This window comes from Lagenorhynchus albirostris, chromosome 3 (assembly GCF_949774975.1).
Source record: "Lagenorhynchus albirostris chromosome 3, mLagAlb1.1, whole genome shotgun sequence".
Lineage (NCBI taxonomy): Eukaryota > Metazoa > Chordata > Mammalia > Artiodactyla > Delphinidae > Lagenorhynchus > Lagenorhynchus albirostris.
In genome coordinates this window covers 127,459,287-127,473,691 of record NC_083097.1, presented here as the reverse complement: position 1 = coordinate 127,473,691, position 14,405 = coordinate 127,459,287, and the positions used below count along the sequence as shown (strand labels likewise).

The following is a 14,405-nucleotide window of genomic DNA, read 5'->3' as shown; positions in this document are numbered from 1 at the left end:
CTCACCTTATGAGGAATTGAATAAAGAAATACTTGGCACAGCACCTCTGAAAAGTCACCAACTTCTGTTAATTCAGAGGTTGTGTGTGTCCCAACCAACAAGCGCCACTGGGGAGCATACAGCCTGTGGGAGAAAACTGGCTCCACATCCTGGTCCATAACTACTTCCCCAGGAGACCTTTCTCCTGCGGATCAGAGAAGCTGCTTTTCTCTCCAGCCTCATCTTCACATCACTTCCTCCTTTGCTCTCTGAGCACCATCTGCACTGGCTTTTTTCATAGTTCCTCAAGCATACGCACAGGATGTTAGGCGTCTGGTTCTCTCCTCCTGGGTTGCTCTTCCGGTGCACTTTGCCTGGTATGAACCCACTCATTTTCCAGTCCTCGGCTGAGGCATCTTTCCTTGATATCCTAAGTCAAGGTTAGGTCCTGTACTGAGGTGCGTATGCCAGCCTGTTAAGTGTGGTCATGCAGGTTGTATCCTACAAGGACCCCCAGCCAAGGAGGTGCTCTTCTCTAAATCCTGCCCTGGCGTAGACTCTATCAGCCAGAGGAAGGGATCTCGGTTCATACACCCCAAGAGGCGGATGTCTTTCTTCTAATTTGCACAAAGACACGGTTTATGCCAGCAAAAACCATACTCTAGTTGAACTCGGTTTCTTTCCTTCTGAACATTTATCTTGAGTTATAATTATGCGTTCAATCACGTGATTGTTTACTGCGCATCGTCCACTGAATGATAAGCTCCCTCAGGGCAGAGACCCTGTCTCCTCTTGCTCAGTGCTACATCCCTGGTGCGTAACACAAGGCCTGATAGATAGTGAACACGCAATAGGCATTTGTTGAACAAATGGACAAAGGGATAAAAAAAACCTAATGAAAAAAGAGGAGACCTGCCAGTCAGAGAGGTTACTGTGTTTCCAGCAATGGATAAGGACAACCAGGGGCTCATACACTCCGGGCTCATACAGGCCACACACCACATACCTGCCACACACCGAGGCCCTAGCTGCTTTAGGTTGACCTACAGAAAATAGCTGTCTACCGAGTTACAAGGTGCTGTGACAAAGGACTCTGCCTCTTTGGTACGTGATTTTCAGCTAGCCTCTTTTGGGGCCCAGCTTCTCCATCTGTGAAATGGACTAAGTGGGTATAATGGGGGACTGTGGTGAAGATGAAATCAGATGCCAAAGTAGCTTTAAGTTTTGTTCCTGCCACACAAGTGCCAGGGATTAAAATGATTCCATAGGCACAGATTTCCCTCAGTATGTTTCTTAAACATCAGCAAACTGATTCAATTAACTTCTAGCAGTTAACCGCAGGCGGCAGGCAGACGTTCCGAGACAGAAGATGCCCATGGGAGTTAGGATATAACCTGCGCTGGAAGAGGAAACCATCTTGGGTGCAGCGAGCCAGACAGGACTTCTTGAAAGACCCTAGTTTTAGTCCTTCCATTACTGTCCACCAGATACCTAGCCTCTGACTCTTAACATAGTCCAAACAAGGAACTGACCAAACACAACTATCTCTGGGATTTACTTTTTATTTTCCCTTTCTCCCCCATAGGCTAGCGTTTTCTGCATTTCCCTCTGCTAAAAGAAGTTCAAAAATGTGTTGCAGAGACAGTTATTTGGGAAGACTATGTCCAAAATATTTGACTGGCACCAGTCCACCAGACTGTGCCCTGCACAACTCCAGGGGGCAGCGTTTACAGAGACGAAACTGTGAATGAAGCTCCTTGCAGATACGTAATATGCAGGGCCTACAGTACTTCCAAAGGCTGCCTTCACCCTTGCCAAACGCCTACCAGTTTTATACACTAGAGGAAAACAAAAGCTTTGTTTTACCTCTGGCCAGGTAAACTGTGCATAAGGCCACTATGCAGATTTGATCAGATTCCTCTGCTCGGTTCCTTCCTCATTTTCTCACAGCACGCTGGTGCTGGAAGCGCTCTCAAGAGAGCATCTGGTCCACTCCTCCTCTGAGGTGACAACAAAGAGGAGGGGCAAGTTACCAGGCTCATGGAGCCACTGATGGCAAAGGCAAGGCGGCCTTTCAAGACCCATGGCTATTCTCAAAACACTGACCATATACCACCAGCTGCTGCTTATCTGTTCATCAGTGTTTCCATCCTGAAGCAGATAAAAATAGTCCTGCATTTATTAGACCTTAAATAGAAACTAAGATTTATCCCAAGGCAGAGGTCAAAAACTAGTAGCTAGAAGGTCAAATTTGCCACGCAAATATCTTTACGTTTTTAAGCAGTGTCTTAAAAGTCTGGAAGAAAGTGCCAGCATTCAAAAGTCACACTTCTAGTTTCACTCAACACATTGCAGCCTCTGGTCCCGCTGGGTTCACATCCCACGTGGTACAGGCGCACTGCAAATGCCTGTAGGTAGGGAATGCATTCCACAGCCCCAGGCTCACTTCATCACGCACTCCTCCTGCCTGGCCCCTGGTGTGCATCTGAATTAGGGTGACCTTCCTTGTGCCCATGGGCTCTCAACTTGGCACAAATGTCAGAAACTACAAGGACACAGAATCGGGCTCACCATAAAGAAGAGGTTCCTTGGAGTAAGGCCCTCTGGACGCGGCCTGTACACTGGCAGCGTACAAGCTGGGGCCGCAGAGCCCTAGGGGGGTTTTAAGCCCCAGATGGGAGTGAAGAGGAACTCGCTTATATGCCCGAGCTTCTCGGAGCCTGTGATCTTGGCCAGGCTCCTCATCTCCCTCTGTCTTCCCATGTTACCTCATTTGCTGGGCAGAAAGCATCTGGTCCTCGAATTTCCTGGCAAGCCTCGTTACTCAGATTATTAGGAAACCTCTGTGAGCCTGACTGGGCAGGCACACTACCAACCTCCCTGGGCTCTAGAGTAACTATCAGATTTCCCCTGCTCCAGCCCCACGCAGCCCCAGGTGCAGTTGGGCATTCGTTTCCTGCCATCTGCTGGCTCAAATAGGAATAACAAGCTTCGGTCCAGTCATTTCTAGGGAATTTCCTTTCTCCTGGATACAATGTGAAATTGATCACCTTCTCACCAGATGAGGCTTCCACACCCCCATCCCATCCCCTCTCATGCTTAATAGATGAAAAAGGCAGAGAATAATTTTCCAAAGCTGTACAGAGAGTTAACTTGGGCCACTCCCTGCATACCTGGAGCCCAGCGAGAAAACATTTTCAAGCACCCACTCCCACCCACCCCACCACAGCAGGGGGGGGCGCTATTTATACTGATAAGCAACAGAGTCGGAGCCAGCCCACTACCAGGCACAGGGTCCAGTGACTTGGCCAGCCTCCCCCAACTCCTCTCCTGGGCTCTGGCACAAACCCTCTAGTTGTCGTCCCCATAGACAAGTATTGGTTGAGCACCGATCTGCCAGGCACTGGAGCCCATCTTCTTTCCCTCACATGTGCAACATGGGTGTTGGACCAGATTCAGTCATTTGCAAAAGATTTCTTGAGCATTCATCGTATGTGTCAAATCCTCCGGTGCTAGCAAACGTATGGATACCAAGGGGGTAAGGTTGGGAGTGGGATGAATTGGGAGATTGGGATTGACATATACACACTACTGTGCATAAAACAGATAGCTAATGAGAACCTACTGTACAGTACAGGGAACTCTACTCTATGCTCTGTGGTGACCTGAATGGGAAGGAAATCCAAAAAAGAGGGGATATATGCATATGTGTAGCTGATTCACTTTCCTGTACAGCAGAAACTAATACAACATTGTAAAGCAACTATGCTCCAATTTAAAAAAAAAATCCTCCTGGCGCTAGGAATACAACCACATTTAAATTTTAAAAAAAGGTTGGGAGGTGGGGAAGCTGGGATTAGAGAGGATATACAAGTAAACGTTTAGTCAACAAACACTGGCAGAGTTTTGAACTTCTGCCCAGGAAATATATTCATGACAGACTTTGCCTCTGACTTCATGGAGTTTACAGTCTAATGGAAGAGACAGACATTAATCAAGGAAAACAATGTGATAAGGGCTTTAAAATACAAAAAAGGAAAAAGAGGGAGGGGTGTAGAGGGAGTTTATGGAGCACACAGCAGGGACACCTAGCCTATCCTTGGGCTCAGGGAAGGCCTCTGAGTAGGAATTAGTTCAGGGAAAGAGAAGATGGAAGCAGGGGTGGGGCTGGGAGAGCGCTCCAGCAGAGAGACGCACCTTCCCAGAGGCCAGAGTGAAAGAGGAGTGCAGCACTTTCCAAGAGATGGAAATATCACAGGGTGGCTGGAGCACAGAATGCCAGACGGAGATACGCAGACAGCACTGCCCAAGTCATCTAAGGCCTTGTCACCATGTAAAAGTTTTAATTATCCTCAAGTCAGTGGCAGCCTATTAAAAAGTTCTAAGCAAAAGACGACCAATAAGATTTATGTCATAACAACCCAGATGGGTTGGAGGGGGCGGGGGGGGGGGAGATGGGAGGCAGGAGGGAAACTAGGCTAGACGTCATCACAACAAGCCCAGATGGGGACCCAGGATGGAGTGGCAGGCGCAGAGCTGGACAGGCACAGGGGCCCCTGGGCTCCATTTCCTGCTCTCTGCTGGCCCTGCCCCTCACAGGAACAAGCAGAAGACAGGGAGGCTACCCGAAGAGCTCTCGCTCTCCAGGATGGCAGAGTGAGCCCATAAACCCCCCAGAGCCACACACTGAATCAGCAGCCCAGCTGAGACTCTCAGCGTGCCTCAGAGCTCACAAGGAAGGACCACAAAGCCGGACATGATGAGAGCAGACAAGAGTGTCTCCACGATCCAGATGAGGAACAGAAAAAGCGAGGAGGGTCAGGGGAGCAGACATTTGGGTAGTGAGCATGAGGCAGGGAGGGGGGAACATGCAACACAACAGGCAGGGGTGCAGAGCATAGGGTGGGGGAGGGGGGAAGCTGCAAAGGTAAGTTGGAGCCAAATGATGAAGGGCTTGAATGATAACGTGATAAAAATCCAGAGGTATGTCTGAGGTTACACCTGCCAGGGATACAGGAACACGGAGGTAAGAAGCAGCTGTGGTGCCCTGGCTTGTGAGTGGAGGTGAGGCCCACAGCCCTTGCTCCCTCCTGGGCCATTCACTCCCTCCCCCAACCTACGCACAGAAGACATTACTGGGGAATGGAGTGGGTGGGAGAGGGCAAGGAGGCAACAGAGGCAAAGCAGGGGATCTCTCAAAACTGTCCCCTGGATTTCTAACAAAACAGCGTTCAGAGTATCCGCTCATCTATAACCTCTGATGGTCGAAAAACACCTTGAAGTAGTGGAGTGAATCTTATCCCCACTTAAAGGAAAAAATGAAATTAAAAAACTCTTTGAGAGTCATGGAAGGAAGTCTTCCAAGGAAGTGACTTGCGTAAGGTCACACAGCCAGCAAATGATGGAGCAGAGACCTGAACACAGGTCTCCAGACTCCACGCTGCACTCCTATCCCCTGGTTTGCATCTGTTTTGGTATGTGAGTGGCACCCCTCTATAAGGCGTAACTCCCCAGCCAGCCAAAGAGCCTTCAGGAGCCTGGAATGGAGGCAGGGAGAGCCAGATGGGCATGGCCTGGCCCCCCAGGGGAGTGCCTTGCAGGGAGGGTGCCCAGCCCCTGTCTTATTTTAAGTAGAGCCCCATGTTGAATCTGTTTCAGGAGGATGAGGCCGGAGAGGGCCGCTTCAACTTCTCTGCCTATGGGATGGGCCCGGCCTGCCTTCAGGCCAAGGATGGCATCTCGGTCAAGGGCGCCAACAACACCACCACCAACAACCCACCTCCTGCGCCATCTAAGTCCCCGGAGGAGATGCGAAAACTCTTCATCCAGAGGGCCAAGAAGATTGACAAAATCTCCCGCATAGGCTTCCCCATGGCCTTCCTCATCTTCAACATGTTCTACTGGATCATCTACAAGATCGTCCGCAGGGAGGATGTCCACAACCAGTGACGGGTCTGGGATGGGGGGAGGCTGGGAGAGGGCAGAGTGGGAAGAGCGCAGGAATCTGAGGGCCGAAAAGGAGGGGACAGGAGGGAGGGGGCGCACACACCATCTCCTTCTCTGCAATGTGTGCAATCCCAAATGCGGCGATGCATGACTCTTAGAATGTGGCACTATCTATTTAACCTCGGGTGGCTGGTGGGAGCGGGGAGGGAGGGGCTTTTCTAATACAGGAACTGAGGGGCCAGGGAGGAAGGGGAGGGTTCGGGGTGGGTCGGGGGGAGTGGGAGAAAACAGCTTTCAAAAATTTGAGTCCGTGGGCTGTGCGGTTTTCCTGTTTGGAAGGAGCGTGCAGTCTGCCCCAGAGCAGAAGGGAAGCAATATAATATAGGATATATATTCATGCTTAATATTAATCCAAAACCACAAGAACAAAAGATTTGTTTCTTAACCTATCAGCCTAGTAACTGCTTAAATTTTTAAAGTCACAGAAGTGATGGACAATTTTTCCCAGAGTGGAAACAGTCACAAATAAGATTGCTCTGGTGTGTGTCCCACGTCACACCCCTCCAAACGCCATGCCTATCTTCAAACTGGCCCAGGCGGACTCATGCCAAAAAGCCATTCTGCCTCTGCTTCAAGAGGGTCGTGCGGCCCAGGCATGGGTAGTGGAAATGGGGAAAAGTGGAGAGAAGAGAAGGGTGTGACTAAAGAGATGGGACATTTCCGAGGCCCGAAGAGTGAGAATCCATCCTCACGTCTCCAGGCTGAGGACCTCTCTCTGAGCTGCCCCTCTCTGAGCCCTCACGCTTCTGTGCTTCACCACCCACCCCACTTACCCTCCACCACCACCCAGAAATGGCCGCTGTGGTTTTTCTCATCATATTGCTAATATGCAATCTTTTTTATGGTTAAAAAAAAAAGGTAATAATCTCAAGAAATAATATGCAGATAGACTGAGTATAAACAGATGCACTTTTTTCAGATGTCTATTTTTGGGGAGAGTCTCTGGAATTGCAAGTGGGTGTATGTTTGGGAAGGTGGGGTCCATAGGATGAAACAGATGCATTATATCGTGGTTCTACAGAGTGAAGTTTTGCGAGGTGAAAGGGCAGCAGTGAGGCTGCTGCCACTTAGATGTGTGTATACGGGTGGAAAGAGAGTAATGTTTATAAAGTCTGTTCATTATATTCTGACATTTCATATACCACAAAGAATGGGGGAAGCTTGGGGGGGAAGACCCCATTATATTTTTATAAGTCTCTTTTTGTTTTCCTTTTTGGTGCTTTGTTTGGCATTAACATTTAAGAACGTTAGACAAACGTTTCTCTCTCCTTCTAACTCTGAAGTGCCCGAACTATCCAGATAGCTAGGGATATCGTGGGATCGTTCTGGGGAAAAAGGAGAGCGCCTGCGAAGTGAACTGCGGGGAGTGGGGCAGCCCGCTCAAGGACACAGATGTGCACAGATGAATGAGAGGGGAGCTCTGTCCAGCAGCCTCTTGCCCACCCTCTGTCAACACCACTGCACCTGAAACGACTGCACTATGGCTTGTGGCATCCTCCCTGCTATGGCCCGTGACCAGAATACTGGGGTTACATTTCTTTCTTTACACTTTAGTGGAACAAAGTGGTAGGTAGCTGTTGAGACACAGCTGACAGTCAGTCGTCCTGAGGCTTGGGGCTCACTGGTGCCTTTAGAGTATCCCCAACTTAGGGCAGGATAGACATGAGACACTGGGAACCTAACTCCTCCCTAAAGCACCTTCCCCAGGGTAAGTTTCTCCCATTCCCTATGCCCATAACTAATGCCCACAGAAGCCCAAGGAAGCAGGTTAAGACAAGATCCAGAGGTGACTGAGGTAAAGAAAATGCACTATGCAGCCGAAAAAGGATTTGGCTTTGTGGCTTTAATGAAAAAGCTGTTTACATCCAAGTTCCAAGGTTAACTAATCATTGCCTTCCCTTCTCTTGGCCTGTGTAGACCAGAAAACCAAACTGTATTCTAGCCGTGGAGGATGTGGGAGGGAACCCGGAATCCTTTTTTCTAAGAAGCATTGAGGAATGGGAGCCAAGTGAGTAGGAGTCTCTCATGTAAGACCATCCTTTTCCCCACCACTAACGTGTCTGAATGAGGAAAAGTTAAATAGAGGGACTTGAACAAATACTACCAGTTCAAGACTAAAATATCAGCCTTTGAACTGCCATTAGCACCTTTCATGAGCACTATATTCACTTTATTTAAGGGAGAGGGGGAAAAACCCTCAATTCTCAAGTGGTGCATGGGTCTCTGGAAAGGCTAACATCCCCTTTCACTAGCATTTTTTTCAATTTAGGGGGCAAATCATTTTTTAATTTAAAAAAATTAAAGAACCCATTCTCTCTACTTTACTCATTATTAGACTAAATTCAGAATGTCTGAAGTCTAGGTGAATCAGGCAACAAATGCGCTAGGCCACTATCAGGAACTAAAGACAGTACCAATTGTTCTAAGACATTTTTCCTCCATTCAAACTGCAAAATCACACCGTACTCCTTGTATGAGGTGTCTGGAATCTCCTCAAGACAGAGAAATCACTGGGCCATTTGCCCAACCTCTGCTGGATCCTTGAACTTCTGCCACAATAGTCAACCTCTGTGCCCACTGGGTGCTGCCAGGTCTAGCTGATAGTACCCAACAGACAACAGAATCATCTCTCTGAGACACAGAGGGGATCTTCTCTCAGACTATTCCAAACACAGCATCTCTCATAGAAAGTAAATGTGAGCGGATGCATGACAGCAGTGAAAAGAAGAATGTGAATTTTAGTCCTGCCACTAATATGCTGGGTGACCTCGGGTAAACCACTAAGCTCTGGTTTCTCTAAATACATAATGGGGAGAGTGGTACAGGTGATTTCCACCTCCCTCCTGGCACCAACTGCTCTATGTGCTTGAACTGGTCTATAGGAAGTTCACACAACAGAAAGTTTAAGGTCACTTTGATTTCTGAACTCTCCGGGTGGCTATGAATATACATATGCACACATATATGGACACACACAATTCTTGTTGCCTTTCTTTGGACAATTTGCAGATTTGTTTTTCCTTTCGCTCCACTTTATCAAAGGTGAACAAATGTGGGGAAAGAACACCAATCATTATAATGCCAAAAATTCCATCAGGAATGAGGAATGGAGCATATGCTCAAGGAGAACACGTTATCATTAATGTGTAATGTAGTAAGGATTTAGCAACTAGTTACATGGAGTTCATCATTACAGAAAATCAAACTAGGTAATTTAAGCCCAATATCTTTTTAGTTGGCTTTAACAAAAAGGGCAATACTTCCTTAACTTCCTCTTCAGTTTGTGCACAGAGGACATCATGCCTTGGGACTACAGATGCCAAGGGCTACAGTACAGAGAAAACTAATTTAGGTATAATGAGTGGTTTACTGGTTTTCAAACCCTTATGTATATAGACCAGTATTTATTTCTGCATGAAGGAAGAACTGGATACTGGCAGAGACGAATGGGTAATTTCACCCACCTCCCAAACTCCTAGGAGCCAAATTTAGGAGAAAGTGATTAAGCAGATAATAATACCAATAACTTATCTATTAGTTTACAACATGTCTCATTTTTCAAGAGCAGCCAAAATAAATGGCTCAGCTCTGCCATCCTCTGGTCCTTTCAAATATTCAAAAGTCCATTCTTGACTAACGCTACAGGGAGTGACCAAGGACAGGCATGAAGAGAACAAAAAATGTGTGTGTCTATATGTGAGAGAGATACCTTGAACTTAACTCTATTTTTAGTTTGTCTACAAAGACAAAAGGTCATTTGATCCGAATTATTTCTTCTTCTAAGCTGTCAATAAATAAGAAATGTACCCCTCTAAGAAGTTCACCAATATTTTTCATAGGCTACTTTTTTCATACTGAGGAGAAAATACATATGATGGGAGATGGTTCCTATCTTTGAAAGTATGTGCTTTTATGAACATCATTAAAAAGAGATGAGATGGTGTTTTGTGAGGCTCGATATTGATTGCAGAGTAGATTGGTGCCCCAGCTAAGCTGGTACCATCGCTGATAACAGTCTTGTGAAAATTAGATTCCTTAGTTAATTGCAACACACCAAAATTGAAGGAAGTTATCATGTCTGCAGTAAGTGCCTCCTTAGGAGAAGAAGCTGGCAAGCAGCAGGTACAATCTGCATCAGCTTTAGGACTGGGGTGGAGATCTGAGATGTACAGATATTCCCTAGTCTGGCTGGAAGCCCAGCCCAGGGACGATGAATACCACTCTGGAAGCTATCAGATTTATTCAACGAGCACCTTCTGCACATTCAGAAGGCTGCCCTCTACCCTAACTCTGAAGAGGCAGGCAAGATGAGGTTTCCTCTGTGAGCTATGGTTCTCAGGTTGACCGAAAGGTTTGCACTCTGAGGGGCTGGTAAGGTCTGCTGAGAAACAGACCAAACAGGGAACAGACCAAAAATTCTCTAGCAGGGAAAAGCTAAAATATAATTTAGCTGTTTTTTCTTCCACTAAGTCCCTTCTCTCAGAAACCAACTCCTGAAATTTAAATGAAGAACCCTCCTATTTTCCTGCAGCTCTAGGAAGCCAGAAACAGGAGCTTATCCTGACCAAGGAAGGAGTAAAAGACACGCTGTGTTTTGATTGAGCTGGGCTGCTCTTAACTACTTGTAGCACCGTGAGGCAAAGCATATGTTGCAAAGGCTTTGGTCTCAGAGTACCCTGAAATCCCAATGGATAGGAAGAACCTCCGTGGATAGGCTGAAATTCCTGTCGTAATGAGGAACTTTTAAAAAATCCCTAAACACTGCCCACCCCACCCCAGCCCAATGGTTAAGAGAATGAAAGCAATGACTTCTTTCTCACTGTCCCAGTTAAAGATCTCAGAATGTCAAGGAGAACGAGGGCAACGTGCCAGCACCTCTCCCAGGCCTGAGTAACCTAGAATCTTGAGGGCCCAGACTAGATGATGACTCCACCAAGTTATTATCCTGTTGTTTCCTTAAGGACTTCTCAGGCTGTAAACAGCAATGGCAGTAGATAAGTTTGCTCATACGTGGGTGCTATTTCATGCTGTTTTGATGGAGCTGTGTGGTTATTTAAAGCAATAATTAAGGTGCTTTATCATTCTTTGGAACAGCGAAGTGAGTTCCAAGGTAGCAATTATTGCCCAATAATTTTTAGGATCATTAAGGCTTCTTCAGCTAGCGTCCAGACCACTCCTTCTCCCTCTTCGCTCTCCACCCCACCACTGCCTCCTCTCACTGCCTCCTCTCACTGCCTCCATCAGCATCCCTGTTTCATCAAGCTGTGCATCTTGTTTTGTGAAACCCAGCTCTGCCAGATATGCTGATGTATTTCTGAGGGGGTGGAGAATGGGATGCTGGGATGGGGACTAGAATGGACTAGTAGCTCCTGTCTCATTTGTTTTAAGGCTGTGATTTCTATTCTTCCTCTTGCATTTTGAAATTTCAATGTTCTGGAAAATTTCCACTGGAACACTGGGTCGAAAAGTCAGACTACAGAGAATGGCAAGCCAAAAATATACCCTTCAGAGAGCCCAGTGATGAAAATTATATTCTATGTAAGGCCATTAACCAGCTGTAGACCAACACCAGCTAATTAACCAACTAACTAATAATGGGGATGAAAGACATTCGCTGGCGACATACAGATTCCAAGCAAGATTGGGTCTTCCATTCCCACAATTGCCCTACTTCCCAATTCCCCGCATTGCCTTGTTTTAGGCCTACCTTTCTTCAGATTCAACTGTTTTCTTATGCAACTTCAAAACCCAGTGTTCTATTTAAACACACCTGCCTCCTGAAGTAGACAGAGGTCAATGGGAAGTGGGTCCTCGTTCTGGCGCTACCTCAGGCTCATCATGGAAACATGGGTAAGCTACTCCACCTTCCTTGGCCCAATCACCCCCCTGTAAAAAGAGGGAGTTGAAGGAGATTTATCACAGCCAAATTCTGGATACTTTGATGGGTTGAAGAAAAGAGCATACTGTGTGTTGTAAAAGGTTTCACTGTTTCCGCATTTCAGTGTCAGGCTTGGAACCCCATCCCAGGCCTGCCCAGAAGGCAGGTAGGGAGAAATTAAGAAAGAAGAGGGTCTTGGTCCTCAAGGAGATTACAATCTTACTTTTCCGGCAGTGAAAGTCTAGTTATTTCACAGTACTGATAAACTAGCTTCTCACCTGAGAATCCCATCCAACATCAGGACAACATTCCACTCTGTATTTTAGCATATATGTCCTGTGAAGACTGTACCCCATTTCCTATGGCAGTTGTCTGAATTCTCTCTGCCAGAGACTCTGGAAGGATCAAAGAGAAACGCATCAGAGCAGAACTTATGAAATATCCCTGGGGAAATAACTGCAATGACTCCAAGTCCCCTCCCAGCCTGTCCCCCACACACCGTTTAATCATAACAAGAAAATTCCAGCAAGACTTAGGAATATTTTCCTCTATCTCTATTACTCTAGTTCCAGTTACAGGCAGAAAAAAAATGGGACTGCTCCAGACCACTGGGGAGGTTCATCGAAATTCGTAACACTAACTAGGTTATACTAAGAAAGAGAAAAAATATTATAGCAAGTATGGCTGGAGTTGAGCCAGCCCTCTCCAATCGCCCCCCACCCCCAAACAAACCTCACCCTCACAGCGATGTTCCTGAAATTGCTTCCACACGCCTGTAGCTCCAACAAACACTCCTTATAATCAGAAAACACTGCTCCTGTCTTTCCCAACAGGGATGTGTTTATGGTTTATAGCAATAGAATCTCTTCAAAATATTTATAGGGTGACATTATGACAAATGATCTTCACTCTCCCTTCATCTGGCCCTGAAATTAATGAGAATATTGCAGATTGAACTTTTTTCGGGTTCCAAAGTTAAAAATAAATTAATAGATTTCGCATAAGATAATAAAATAGAAACCATAATGTTTCCATTAGGAAACCGTTTCCTACCCCTGCTCCCCGTCACCATATAGCCACTTCCTTCTTTGCCCCTGAAAGATTCAACCCAGGGATATTTAAAAAGACCTCTAGAATGAGACAGATGTGTGATAAAACAAATACAGTGAAATGGTAGTTGTATAGTCTGGGTAGTTAATATAGAGAGTCACTGTAAAATTCTTTCCTATTTTCCCCTCAGTTTTCCTATCTGTAAAACAGAAGTACTGAATTAGTTGAGCCTGACGAGTTTTGCCAGCTGTAAAGTTTTCGTTGTTTTTTTAAAGGCCACTTCTCCAGTTGCCTTATAGTTGCAGAAAAAACATAAAGACATCCCCAGACTCTAAGGTGATCCCACTCTCCCTTTTCTCCTCTCAGCTTTCCTCTCTAAACCCACTTGTGATTTTCCTGGTGCACTGGAAAAGCCACGAGCTTCAAGTTAGAAGGCTGAAACGCAAGTAGGCAAGTGATCTTGAGCAAAACCATCACCTCTCCAGCCCTCAGTTTCTTTATATATTTGGGGATAATGTTCACATCACAGACCCACTGTCTCGATAAAATGACATAATGAATGCTAACTCCACTCCCTTGATGTAAACCGTAGAGCATTTCCATTATCTCAATCTCTCTGAAGCTCCTTATCACTTCTTCCTGTTTGCCAGAAGAGGTCACCAGAAATCTTTCTTTCAGAATTGAGGCTGGCTCCCAAAGGGCTAAATCCACCCGCCCTGCAGAGCAGCTGATTCAGTGACACTGCATGACTAGCCCCAAGGATTCTCACTGGCGAATTACACCACACTTGCCTCAGAGCCTGAACACACACTGAGAGACCTAAATTCTAGAACCGATTCCACTTACCAAGCACCTGCATCCCTTTTTCCCATGGATACCATGAGTACCAGCTAAATAGAAGCACCATATTAAGCTCTGTGAATAGGGGTCACTCATACATAGACCATTAAGAGAATATGAGCAAACCTTGAATATCGCAAAAATATTGTTGAGCACCTACTGTATGTCAGTCTCTTTAAATTATATAACTTATAAATTATATAATTCTCACAATGGCCCTAATCCTATTTCTCCTTTTATAGATCAGGAAACGGCAGCTCAGAAAGCTTATGTTACTAGCCCAAGTCACAGCCTTGCGGAAGTTTCACGTCACTGGAACAGGCATGACATGTTGACCTCATCTGTTTTTGACTTCAACAAATTACTTCATTCTCTGTGACGTTAGTCACCTGCCTGTAAAAAGCTCTTATCTTCCCAAATTGTTGAGTATAAAATCAATTGATGTGGTAGTTTACATTAAAATAATTTAGTTTAGTTTACATTAAAAAGCAGTATATTGAAAAGACATTAGTTTAACTCAAATGTATCTTCTAACTGATAAAGCACATGGTTCTTTTTGCCTAGGTACAGTCCAATACACATAAATTTAACCTCCTGTAACCTGTTATGTGCCAAGGCATACTATCTTGTACTAGACTGGAAATCAAACATC

The 14,405-nt window shown here is 45.9% G+C and overlaps 1 protein-coding gene across 1 annotated transcript in view; it reads left to right on the top strand.

Annotated features, from left to right (window-relative positions):
* GLRA1 (glycine receptor alpha 1) overlaps positions 1-5,928 on the top strand; it is a 51,069-nt gene extending 45,141 nt beyond the window's left edge. Inside the window, exon 9 of the mRNA XM_060146375.1 lies at positions 5,638-5,928. Within this exon, the coding sequence (XP_060002358.1) occupies positions 5,638-5,928 (291 nt within the window). The remainder of the gene's footprint in view (positions 1-5,637) is intronic.
* The last annotated feature ends 8,477 nt before the right edge of the window (positions 5,929-14,405 follow it).